The sequence below is a fragment of the Rasamsonia byssochlamydoides genome (genome assembly GCF_041956645.1).
Source record: "Rasamsonia byssochlamydoides strain NRRL 3658 unplaced genomic scaffold VTN77scaffold_54, whole genome shotgun sequence".
NCBI classification, from domain to species: Eukaryota; Fungi; Ascomycota; class Eurotiomycetes; order Eurotiales; family Trichocomaceae; genus Rasamsonia; species Rasamsonia byssochlamydoides.
Window position 1 is genome coordinate 63,482 of NW_027192437.1, and position 12,912 is coordinate 76,393.

Below are 12,912 nucleotides of genomic sequence, written 5' to 3' on the forward strand. Positions count from 1 at the left end.
CGGTCAGGTGACTCGTGATCACGTGATAGTTCCGAATTAGGAAAGGGCCGGGTCGCTCTCGCTTCGATGTATCACATCCCTCGCCCACAGTCCTGATTCCAATTTTCTTCTCTTCTTCCTTCCTCAGCTTCGAATTCTTGTAATTANGCTACCAAACATGAATTTACTTCGTTTTTGACTGAGCCGTCACATTTAGCAATGTCAATGTTTAAACATGTTCATTTTTTATTGTATATCTACTAGACGGATACATTGTATTTATGGACAGCACATTTTGTTACAAATATTTCTGACCTCTTTTCCTTCGGCTATTCTCCTTACACTGCTGATTACTGTATTGGCATGCAACCAATTTCTACCTAGCTGTTCGGAACTGTTTTGCCCGACTTGAGTTATTTCCATCCCTACCACTAAAACAGGACAAATCGTAGGCTCCTTCCTATCGAGGGAGAAGGCAAAGGAATCAGAGACAAAAGGCAATGAATCTCTCTGAATAACTGATCGAATAGTCAAAGAATAATAGCAATATCCAACAATGAGGCTGGTTTTCAACCTCTTGAGGTCTTGTAGTAGAAAGAATTATCACAAGTAAAGACAAACGAACCTCCTTAGAACCCTTTAAAACATAAAGAGAATTCATGCTGGCAATATCCAATGAAGAGCAAGGAAAAAGAACAAAATGCTACGTTATTGAGCCGTATCGAAAAGTGAGAAGGGAGTTGTCATTCGTAAAAACTACATAATCTAGAAGAGTGTGCTTCTATACTATCATTCCAACGTTGCCTTTTCCCCCACTACACCACCTGGATAATGGCGCACATCACTCAATGGCCGGTATGTTATGTGCATGATAACTATTTATTTGAATGCCCAAGGACGTCGCGAACAATTGAAGCCGATTATTGTATGGAATTGGACATTGTTCTACTTGTCAAAACCATAGATGTCAAGGGTAGCATGGGTGATTAGGTGTCAAGGGAACTTGCCGTTACGTAATGATGGATAGAAAGGGTTTAACGCCATCCGTCTTGTCGGGTCGAACTTTTCGACCTTTAACTGCTTTAGTGTAATAAACTTCCAACCACTCTATCATAGTCAATTTGCAACGTGAATTTGCAACAATCTGGTTCAAACAATTCCTAACCGCTCTTGTATAAACAGTCCAACCACTCTAGTGTAGTTAACTGCAGCCGGTTCAACCGCTCTAGTGCAACCAATTTTTAACCACTCTAGTGTAAACAGTTCAGCCGCTCTAATTCAAACAATTCCTAACCGGTCTAGTACAGTCAATTCCCAACCGCTCTAGTGCAAAGAGTCCAGCCATTCTAGTATAGTTAATATTGCAACCGCTCTAGCGTAGTAAGTTTAGCCGCTCTAGTGCAACCAACTTCTAACCACTCCAGTACAAACAATTCAACCACTCTAGTATAGTCAATTTACAGCCACTCCAACACAAATAGTTCAACTGCTCTATCATAGTAATTTCTTAACTCGCCTAATTGCTCGGCTGCACCCCCCCAACGGAAAATCTTACTCCCATAGACCCCAGTCAAACTGACCAATCACATTGAGGCTCCACTGGTTAGGGAGAATACAAGCAACACCCTGAGTCGATCTCACTAAAAGAAAAATTATCTTTGAGACCTGACTAAGAAATTGTCAAGCCATATAAAGTACCTTCAAACATTTTTATGCATGTCGCAGGAGTTGGTGCCTTAGGCACTGTCACGGGCCAGAGCCCGGAGGAGAACCCGGGCAGAGCCCTCGTAGAGTCCCTCGCATTCTGATTGCTTGTTTTGTTCTTGCTTTCTGATTGGTCCATTTATTATTGAGTGAGGCTTATAAGCCTCGCACAATTGCCCTGATTCTTTTTTTCCCCATCGCGTCGTTCTGTAGGCTATTCTAGTCATTAGATTAGCAATACGAAGCCGTTAAGCCCCGTTACAGGCACCAAGGCTAGTCAGCTCCCTGTGGCCTGTTCGCCGAATCCTTCGGTAAACCCCTAGCCCTAGGGCCTAGAGATGAAGTCATCAGTCTGTATTAAATCTATATACGGAATCCCTTCAACCAATAAATTGTTGCAGAAGAAGTTAGTGATTGATCTACGGGTATCCGAAGAAGATTTCGCTCCTGTCGAGGAATCTGTCGGACGCCTTCAGAAGTAGTTATCTGAATTGAAATGGTGAGTGTGCTGAAAAGGAGGCAATCCAGAGTCCCCCACGATGACGCATCCGATCCCCGATATAGATGGCAAGCAAGGCTAGCAAAGCCTCAAGGCTCGTCAGACTCTGAATTAGCATAGTTTTCCTAGCCATCGGATGGTCACCTGTTCAACGACTATCTCACGCGGCTATTCCTCAACACATCTTCAATAGGGCACATTTTTAATTATGCCAAAGCATCGCAAGGTTACGCTATCACGTAAGCGATGGTTACCACAAGTTTACCTCCTCCACTGTTTCCAGGAAGGTGACTGCTTGATACTAGTTCACATAGAAAGTTAACAGTTGGTATTGTTCCTTTTATGTTTTATCCGTTCCCATTCCTGATCCAACAGCCCGTACACCGGGAACAACACAAAAAGTGATGCGTGGTTTACACTCTTCACGTAGTACCATGCGAGAAATTTAAAAGGTGGAAATCAGAGGTGATTCGAGACGGTTTGTTCCTTGCCATAAGCATAGTGAATCGAAATCTTTTCAAAACATTCTTCAGTATCATGTCATTCCCGGGATTTGTCACTCAGGCGTTGCGGAGAAAACTATGGGGGAACAGAAGAGAGGGAGCAGATGCCACCATTATTGTTCGAGGCTTCCAAATACCTGCCCACAGCTTGGTGCTGGGGGCGGAAAGCCCGTATCTCCAAGACTGTTTTCGGAAAAGCTTTCAAAAGACTGGGAAACGGACATGTCATGTTCACTTCACGGACATACATTCGGTATGGAGAACGCTGGAGCTTATTTACCTTGGTGCCTATTCAACTTTTCCGTACCCGGAAACCGATATTCCCGGTAAGAGTGAATCACAACATCTGACGTAGTAAGCTAATTTGTCAATCAGACACATCTAATAAACTCGCGGATGCCGCGGTCAGTGCGGATCAGGAACCCCTTGGCCAGCATCTCGTCGTAGTTTTCACTCCGCTTGTCGACCGTCGGCCAGATGGAGACCATCAGCTCGATGTTCATTTCGCGCAGTTCGCGGATCATGGCGTCTGTGTCAGTGTCAGCTTAGCTAGATGAATACCATCATTTTTACAGGGAGACGTACCTGGATCCGGCCAGTACACAGGATCAAACTTCCAGTCGCCCTGCAGCGGCCAGTGGAAGAAGTCGATGACAATCAAGTCGATGGGCAGGTTTCGTCGTTTGTACTCGCGCGCTACCTCCAGCAGCTCCTCCTGCGTCTGATAGCGCAGCTTGCACTGCCAGAAGCCAAGGCCGTACTCAGGCATCATGGGCACGGTGCCGGTGACAGATGCATACGTCTCGACGATATCCCGGGGCGTGTCGCCCGCAACAACCCAGTAGTCCATCACCTGGGTAGAATACGCCTCGAAGGAGGTTATATTCTTGCCAAAGACCGCCCGGCCCACGCCCGGGTTATTCCACAGGAAGCCGTAGCCGCGCGACGACACGGCGAAAGGGACACTGGCCTGGGAATTGCGCTGCGCCAGCTCCAGATCCAGCCCTTTCAGGTCGAGGTACGGCTGCTGGTACTGGCCCATGCCAAAGACCTTCTCGTTGCGGTCCAGCGACTCGAACCGCACGGTTAGGTGGTAGTCACTGCTGCCGGGGATGGGGCAGAACTCGCGCGCCTCGACCTTCAGCGCGCTGCATTTTGGATCGCGCGGGTCTTTGCGGTTGCGTGTGTACTCTTCCAACAGGAGTTTACCGTCTGCAGCGTTGTAGATCATCAGTTTGCCGCGCGCGCTGATCACGGCTTTGATGGTCCCGTTGGTGAGGATGCCTTCATCGTCGTTGACGGTAGTGAATGGGCTGGTTGATACTGGGTCGATCTGCAGCGCCCAGTTCTCACCTGGCATCTGCGCCTGCTTGGTGGCGCGCACCCGGAGGGCGTTGGGACCCCAGGCCTCGATCCAGAGCGTTTCGGCATCGTAGCGGTAGATGAGGCGGTTGTTTTCCGAGAGGAGCATGTCGTTGACTCTGTAGCCTCTAGTATCGATAATTCAGGGAAAGAACCAGCGTGATAATAACTACTCCAGCTTCAGATTATATACAGTTGTAGGAAGCTGTGAAAAGGTAAAAGGTAGATTGATATCAATATCGATAGGATGCCATGGCAGTAACAATGCGGGGTAATGGGGTAATCTAGAAGTAAGATATAACTGGAGTTAGGCTAGATATACATACAACACTTCCTCTTATGTATGCTAGCTAAACCTCGGAAAATTAAGTTTATTTCTAGACGTGGCATATAAATAACATGCATACAGCTTTTAACCTCTCGGTTATGGACCATTGGAGACACTGTCAATTTCCAGCCAAGAACTAATTTTGTATGGACGTATATTGCAGTCAGTCATTCTGATTTGTCCTGGTGACTATGTACTGTACTAATAAGATTTCTTTCCCCATAGATAGAGGGCAGAGTACCAAGGCACAGTACTCCGTACATAGATCTATCCCACAGCTAGGTACCTCTCAGGGATACGGTAAAAGATAAGAAATCCCACCAATGACGCTCAACCATGTACAGTACACCATTGTAATACTAGACAAAGGAAAGTTATTTCTTGCAAAATTTAATTCTCGCATGTCGAGAACTCTGGAGGGGATCACAAAATAATATTATCATCTTACATCGCCATTAGCGTCTCAATTGACACATGATTTTTTTTTCCCCTACGCAGGGAAAGCTCAATTTCATCCCATCTTCTTGGAGCCTTTGCTGTCTTGCGCTTAATATCCGATTCTGTTTACTTAGCAGTGACTTAATTTCCATGATTTGAACGACTGTCAATGTCTGTAGATCTCTCCGCTCGAATTTTACCTCAGCAGGTCAGTGTACCGGCCCAATGCCAGTTCGACGTCACCCTGGAAAAGATCATGCAACGCGTCCCACCTCGTCTTAATTGTGCCACGTCAGGTTCATTCCATCGCGCTGTACAGCATAAGTAACTATGATATAAACGCCTGTTGTAACGTGATAACGAACAGGAAAAGATGGTTGAAGTTCCGTCCATATGGCGCGAGAATGCATAGCATCGCATGCCTCGGTTAAATAGTTTGATTATAATATCTACCTAGATAACCACGACAAGCCGCGGTCGAGCCACCTTTTTTTTTCCTGTTAATTATTCCAAAGCTGAACAGAATGGATGCGTTGGACAAGTACAAACTTCCTTCCCGTGGCGGCAATTTTGTTCGGAGTGCCTTCATCGTCTCTTCTCTCCGCTTCCGAAGATGCCTTCAAATCCAGTCGAGATTCGGCGTCAATCAGCAACCTAAACGATTGGCCACAGAACCATGAATCTTAGCCAAAGGACTGATTAGCAGCTTCAGCAGCAAAATAATGGGCATCAACATAAACTTCATCTCCGACTCAGTATTCCAGATGGGACTGCCTAGTCGATTGGTTTGGGCTTATTATTCGTTTTTATTCTAAGAAAATTTATCCTATAGCTACTTATCTATAGCCTTAATATAGTTAGTAATACTATCTACTTTCTCCAGTCAACCTGCCAACCATCATATGCCCCGGGGGGCTCGGCTCAAAAAGCTATGACTCTTATGGATACATGACAGTGTCAAGCAGAAGCAAGCTGAGCATCTGGCGATAGTTTTTCCCAATCATCCTGAGCATAATTGACGTAACTGCGGAGGTATGTTTTCAAGACCTGATTCTCACGTTCAGTCTGTCCATCTGTTTCAGGACGATGAGCAGAGGATACCTTGACACTACGACCCTTCTATTAGTAAATATATTTCCAAAATCAGGTAACGAAGTGGTTTTCACGGTGTGTAGTCAATGACTCTAAATAGTTATAAGTAGGATTATCGTCTTGAGCATGGAGCTACTGATATCTGTACATATATACGTACATATTCAGGTCTGGCATGTACGTTATCCAAGACTCGAAGTTTCCTAGACAAAAATCAAAATGGTTCCTTCCATTGACAATCTTGTCGAGTTAGAATTGATGGCTGACCATTCTCCCACATGTCGTTGAATCGAAATCAGCATGATATTCCTACTCCATATTGTGGTAAGACGCACATGTCATGCAGGCATATGTTCATATGGGCTGTTGACTACTCTTCATCCGTCATAAACTCCTGCAACCACCGATTCCGCCCAATCCAGCTGCGGATCCTCTTCCCAAACACCCACAGCGGGATAGTCAGCGCGCAGACAAACAGGAACAGCGCGCCCAGGACGCTGAACACCAGCAACACACCATCCCGCGCCAGCCAGTCGTTCACGAAATACGTCAGTCCGAACGTGAGCAGGTTGCGCGCGTTGATCGAGACGAAAATCTCCTCGCTCAGCGCCGGGTAGCAGTCAACGACGTAGCCGAAGACGCACGTCGAGACAAAGGCCATGGACATGTTAGCCAGGCCGAAGGTCAGGACAGGCCCGGACCAGTGCGTCTGGTAGTGGACTGTGGCGCCAAAGCCGAAAAACCCGACGGCGCCGAGGACGGCCACGATGATGATCAGCGGCAGCCGGAACTCCGGCTCGTAGATGCCGCGGTTCTTGTTCGTCAAGTAGACACAAATCCAATCATTCAGCGGCCCTGAGACGATCTCGCCGATCATGGTCAGGATGAACGGGCTCAGGCTGATCAGCCCCGTCTGCGCGATGGAGAAGTTGTACGGCGGCGCGACGAAGATGACCCCGTTGACGACAGAAAACACCACGATCCAGGTGATGGTCGTGCCGAAGCAGAGGAAGCCCCAGAACACGGCTGGGTAGAAGAAGAGGACGAACGGGCGGGCGAAGATCTTGAAGCTGGATGCGGTGGTGTGGCGGCCGGTGAAGATGCGGAGGCTAGAGAGGTACGAGAATGACCGAGGGGAAGTTGACTGGACGGTTTCGACCTGGATTGTTTCTGATTTTTCCAAAGAACCGTTTTTCTCTCCATCGGAAGTCTTCTCAGTTGTCGGGACATGCAACGGTCTTCGACTATACGTCGTCTCCGGCACGAGGAAGACGATCCCAAAGAGAAAGATTCCAAACAGGATGGCACAAACCCAGAACGTCCAGCGAAAGCCCAAATTCTGGATGATATAGCCCGAGATAAACGATCCTCCGGCGATGCCGCACATCAGAAACAGATTCCACGCCGCGATGCGGGTGCCGCGCTCATGGACGAAATACAGATCCTTGATCGTAGCAAGCACAAGAATCTCATACGGGGCCATGCCCACACCGCCAAGGACACGGCTGGCGAGGAAGGATGAGTACGACTTGGACGCCGCTGCCCAGACGCTGCTGATGAAGAGGCAGACGATCGCGAAGATATAGATCGGCCGCTTGCCGTAGAGCTTTGCGAGCGGGTTGATGATGAATACGCACAGGCCCAGGGTCAGGATCAGCCAGGCGGTTGCTTGTGACAGCGTGTTGACGCTGATTGCCAGCTCGGCGGAGATCTGGACGAAGCCGGGTGACAGCATGGGGCCAAAAGCGCCGACGACGCCGGCTGACAGGCCGATGATGAGGAGGACGAGGTCTTTACGCCATTGTGGCCACTGTGTTAATATCAGTATGCATGCATCGCATCATGTATATAGATCACTTGGCCAAGTGGTATGTATACACAGAGGTAAGGGGGATATACATTCAACGGATCCTCCGGCTCATCACTCGGCTGCGGAACAAGAATGATATGCGAAAACTTGCCGCGGCCATGCTTCAGCAGCTCACGCGGGATGTGCGCGTATTCGGGGGGCAAGTCGATACTGTCCTTGTCGCCCATGATGGCTGTCATCAGAGTCAGCCACAGTTAGGAAAGGCGTATGGAATAGCTGGTGTAAGAAATACAGACCCGTCCCCGGCACGAGCTCCATCTTCTTGCAGTCGAGGATGCCGAAGGGCATGGTGATAGCATAGAATATATGATAATAGAATATGATATGACAGATTCGTAGGACCGTTCGAATTGGATTGACGTTGTTAGTAAGTTGGTATTTCTTCCTGTCAGTGAGTCAGCCCATCTCCATGCAGTATTATTAGGTAGCACGCAATGCCAAGTAGCAGTGTTAATGTCAATATCGAGTAAAGTGGAAGGCGGCAGTTAATAAAATAAAATATCACCAACTGTCGGGAGCACGCACCGTTGTACAGTCCTAGGTACTGTTGTACTACCTATCTAGTAGCTGAAAGGAGAGGGGAAGGGAGATAAGCCAATCCAATTAGCCAATATCCATATATATATGTATATAAAAATATATATGGGGCAATATATATGGATGGATCGATAGATCGGTTAAGTAGGAAGGTAGGGACTGCAAACCATCGACCGGTCTAATAAGCTTGTCTTTCGACTCTTGTTTTGCCTGTCTCGCCCCATCGGGTCCTGTCATCCTTTTGAATTTTGCCAGAACCACAAACAACAGACAAACAACGCTAAACTACTACTAATTACCTACAATGTTAGTGTCACGGGCGTCCACTGCCACTGTCCACTGTCCACTAGTCCACAAGATTCTTCAGCACCTGCAGGATCCATCCACTAAGGTAAGCTAAACTATTTCTGCCCTGACGAAACAGATGACAATACCGTCCTGTCCTGTAGGGCAATTCATTACAGGGCAATGTACGGAGTACATATCTATTGATCCTATTGATTAGTATTATTCCTCTTCTTCCTTGGATCTTCATGTACAGTACAGTATATGGCTTGGTAATACTCGTTGAATCAATCAGAATATGTAGGATGATAGGATCCATTATGATCCTTAGGATAGATAGGATCGACTCAGTCACCCAGCCTAGGGACGAATACTGTACTGTACATATGTATGGACATACGTCGGCATAACCCCACACAGTGGGCAGTTAGATTCCTGAGTGCGGAGTACAGCACAATACATACCTACCTCGGACGTTCCCAGAGAGTTAGTTCCTGTTATCGTAGTTATTAAACTATCGCCTCCTTATTCAGTGAATAATCATAATAATCGACAAATTGTTCTGTTCTGTCCTGTCCGGTACAGTCCATACATACATGCCATGGACCTCACTCGGAGATTACCATATTACTAATCCATGCGGGGCCCCGGGGCAACTTAATATTAACTAAGTGGAGAGTGGAGAGACAGTGGATCAGGCGGGGTTTTGCCGCGGGGAAACTGTCATCAACCAATCAATCCATTCATTAAGCAATCCGTCGATAGCGGCTAGCCCCCATATCCATATCCATCTATCTATGTGGAGTATACGGCACAGAGACCCGGGCTGTCACTATGACTGTCCTGTACATACTCCGTAGTACATATTTTATTTATTTCATGATTAGTGATCGATCGATGGACCGACCATCTTGAATAGATCCTGTCGTTAGTTATTGTTTCTTTTCTCCAGGTGGGGTTGTTGCCATTATTACTACGATTATCATTCCAGTATAGAAACTGACTGTCCATGGCTTTGTTGCCCATGGCTCTGTTCTAGCAAAGTATCTCTAGATCCCATTGTGTTCCGTAGAATGGGATGATATTCTTGATTGATTTTTTTTTAAAAGAAGAAGAAGAAGAAGAAGATTGTAATGAACAGAGTGGAAATGATGAAGGTAATAATACTGCTCACGAGTCAGATTATGTAGATGGTGTATATTGTACCTCATAGATAGCGTTATATCTTGATGTATGTACATGCTGTAATTGCAGACAATATGTAGATAAAACATTGCTCAATCATGTCTACAAATATACTTCCTCTGATAGAATACTTCTTACCAGCTAGAATTCATGTCATAACTTCGCCTGCTCTTTCTGTTTCCGCTCCTGCTCCCTCCGCAACTCCTCAACTACCCCATCATACACCTCATAGGCATGCCGATCCGAGTCGAAATCCAACAGCCACCTCTCCCGCTGCAGCTTGAGCACCTGAGGATTCTTCTTGACCTCCTCCCAGTCAGCCTTGTGCCACTTGTCGCGCGTCGTCTCGCCCGTCTTCTGCGCCTTCAGCACGCGATCGTAGCGGATGCGCTCGTACGCGCGCAGCGCCTCCTGGACATTCGCCCGCCCGCTCTTCTCCAGACAGACGGCCAGCGTCACGCCATCTTCCATCGACTGGCTCGCGCCCTGGATGGAGGTCGGCAGGAATGGGTGTGCTGCGTCCCCGATCAGCGCGATCCGCTGCTTCGGGCTGATCCATGTTGGGAGCGGGTCGCGGTAGACGAGCTTCCAGTCCACGAGGTAGTCGGTTGGCGTCGCTTTGACGATCTCTTGTACGACCGGGTCCCAGCCCTCGACAACTTTGAGGCAGTCTTCGATCTTGCCGGGGGTTGACCATGAGTCTTCGATGTCGGCTTCATCCTGCGACAGGTCAATATTGCAAGCGGAGCAGGCAGGATAGTATATATCAGATACGGAAATATATGAGTGTGCGTGGGATGTATATCAACAAGTCAACCCACCTTATGCGTACAAACCCAGCTAAAGTCCTTGCCATTCTTCAACGACGCAGCCAAAAAGTGCACGTCCGGCCCGATCCACGCCCAGTGGGTGTCGCCATGCTTCCATAGGTGATCCGTCAACGGGCTCTTCAACCTCGACGAGTCGAACCAGGTGCGGTAGACGGCATAACCGCTCGACCTGGGCTTGTCGTCATACCCCAGCACAATCTTCCTTCCTGTGGAGCGGACGCCGTCGGCGGCGAAGACGACGTCTGCTGTAAATCGCAGCTTCTCGCCATTCTGCTTCTGGACAACCACACCCGCCTCCGTGTCGGTTTCGAAGTAGTCAACGACGCGATGCCCCAGGCGGATGTCGATGCCTCTCGCGCGGGCGTGATTGAAGACAATCTCGTGGATCTCGCCGCGGTGGCCATTGAACTTCTTCCCGTACGGCTCCTCGTCATGCCAGTACTGCTTGAAGAGGTACTCGCCCTTGTACGACACGAAGTGCACGCCGTCGGACTGGTGGCAGATCCGGTCCAGCTGCGGCTCGACGCCCTCCCACTGCTGGAAGATGCGGCCGCTGTTGGGGCCGAAGGAGATGATGTCGCCGAGGATCTTCAGCTCGGGGAAGGCCTCCAGCAGCAGGACGTCGTGGCCCTTGCGGTCACATTCGATGGCGGCCGTGAGCCCGGCAAAGCCGGCGCCGACGATGAGGACTTTGATGCCCGTGGGGCTTTTGCGGAAGAAGCCAGGTGCTGGCATAGTAGACCAGAAGTATTATTTCGATAAAGTAGGTGTTTGATTTCTGTGTAGTAAATAGAACCTGCGTCTTAGCGGACGAGAATTGAAGGTCGACCAGGCATTTGTATTTGCGTATCAACTGCTAGCTGAGCTCTTCGAGGAAGCTATCGGCTATCCGTTCCATATTTTTGCCGGGAAAATAGTTAGATGCAACTAGCTTGGTTGCTAGCTAGTCGCTCTCAAGGCCGGGATTACCCCACGGGACGAGTGGAGTGGGGATATCACGACAGATAGAGATGGAGATGGACCTCGTGGGGCCGGCGGAGTTCTTCGTCTTGTCTTGTATAGCAGAGTTGTCAACCTGTTGATATCAACTCCAGGGGACATCCTCAGGATAGTCCCTCGGGTACCTCCTCAGGATCAATCCTTATCGACCTCAGGTCCATTGATGTAACTCGCCATGCTGCTTCAACTCCAGCCAGTCTTCAACCTCCTCCAGTCGTGGTATGTGATGCCGGCGATACTGCTGCTGTCCCTCGTCGGGCTACTGCTCCACGACTGGATCCTGACGCTGCGCATGCCTCCAGGCCCCCGGCCACTCCCCTTTATCGGCAACAAGCTGATCATCCCTAAGTCATCCCCCTGGATCCAGTTTGAGCAGTGGTCGAAGGTCTACGGGCCCATCTTCACCCTCTGGATCGGCCGCCGCCCGACGGTGGTCATCTCCGACCCCAACGTCGCCGTCGACCTGCTCGAGAAGCGCAGCAACAAGTACAGCTCGCGGCCGCGGTTCGTCGTCATGGGCGAGCTGTACTGGGACAACGCCAGCATCCTGGTGCAGCCGTACGGCAAGGAATGGCAGATCCGGCGGAAACTGCTGCACCAGGCCCTGAACCCGTCTGCCTTGCGTCTGTATAAACCCGTGCAGGAGGCGGAGGCCACGCGTCTCTGCCATGCGCTGCTCTCGCAGCCGCAGTCATACGAGGCCCTGATCGACCGGTTCACGTCGAGCGTCGTGTTCAGCATCTCGTACGGCCACCGCGTCGACTCGATGGACGCGAAGATCATCCGCCAGCGGCTGGCGTTCATGCAGTACTCCGCCTCGCTGAACGTGCCGGGGCGATATCTGGCCGAGAGCCTGCCCATCCTGAAATACGTGCCCAACTTCCTGGCGCCGTGGAAGGCCGAGGTGCAGCGTCGAGGACGTGTCGAGGCCGCCGTCAACATGGCGCTGGTGCGGCAGGTGCAGGAGGAGTTGCAGACGAAGAAGAACGTGCCGGACTCGCTGACCAAGCTGCTGCTGCAAGCCCGCCAGGAGGATCCCGAGTCATTTGCCATGCTGAGCGAGCGCGACTTCTCGTTCGTGCCGGCGTCGCTGTTTGGCGCAGGCAGCGACACGACCGCCAGCACGCTGTGCAGCGGCATCCTCATGCTCGTCACGAATCCTGTCACTCTCGAGGCCGCCCACGCCGAGCTGGACGCTGTCATCGGGCCCGATCGCTCGCCCACCTTCGACGACGAGAAGAACCTGCCGTACATCAACGCGCTGTGCACCGAGATCCTGCGCATCCGGCCTGTCGCCGTGT

The 12,912-nt window shown here is 49.7% G+C and overlaps 3 protein-coding genes across 3 annotated transcripts; all 3 read right to left on the reverse strand.

The window, feature by feature from the left end:
* Window positions 1–3,056: 3,056 nt before the first annotated feature.
* VTN77DRAFT_6900 (uncharacterized protein) lies at window positions 3,057–4,156 on the reverse strand (the record flags this gene model as incomplete). Its single annotated transcript, XM_069423230.1, has 2 exons — window positions 3,057–3,214; window positions 3,271–4,156. The coding sequence occupies 2 exons, from the start codon at window positions 4,154–4,156 to the stop codon at window positions 3,057–3,059; spliced, it is 1,044 nt and encodes a 347-aa protein (XP_069275789.1).
* Window positions 4,157–6,275: 2,119 nt separating this feature from the next.
* On the reverse strand, window positions 6,276–8,063 carry VTN77DRAFT_6901 (uncharacterized protein; the record flags this gene model as incomplete). Its single annotated transcript, XM_069423231.1, has 3 exons — window positions 6,276–7,715; window positions 7,805–7,947; window positions 8,012–8,063. The coding sequence occupies 3 exons, from the start codon at window positions 8,061–8,063 to the stop codon at window positions 6,276–6,278; spliced, it is 1,635 nt and encodes a 544-aa protein (XP_069275790.1).
* Window positions 8,064–9,935: 1,872 nt separating this feature from the next.
* Window positions 9,936–11,347, reverse strand: VTN77DRAFT_6902 (uncharacterized protein; the record flags this gene model as incomplete). Its single annotated transcript, XM_069423232.1, has 2 exons — window positions 9,936–10,502; window positions 10,604–11,347. The coding sequence occupies 2 exons, from the start codon at window positions 11,345–11,347 to the stop codon at window positions 9,936–9,938; spliced, it is 1,311 nt and encodes a 436-aa protein (XP_069275791.1).
* Between the last annotated feature and the right edge of the window lie 1,565 nt (window positions 11,348–12,912).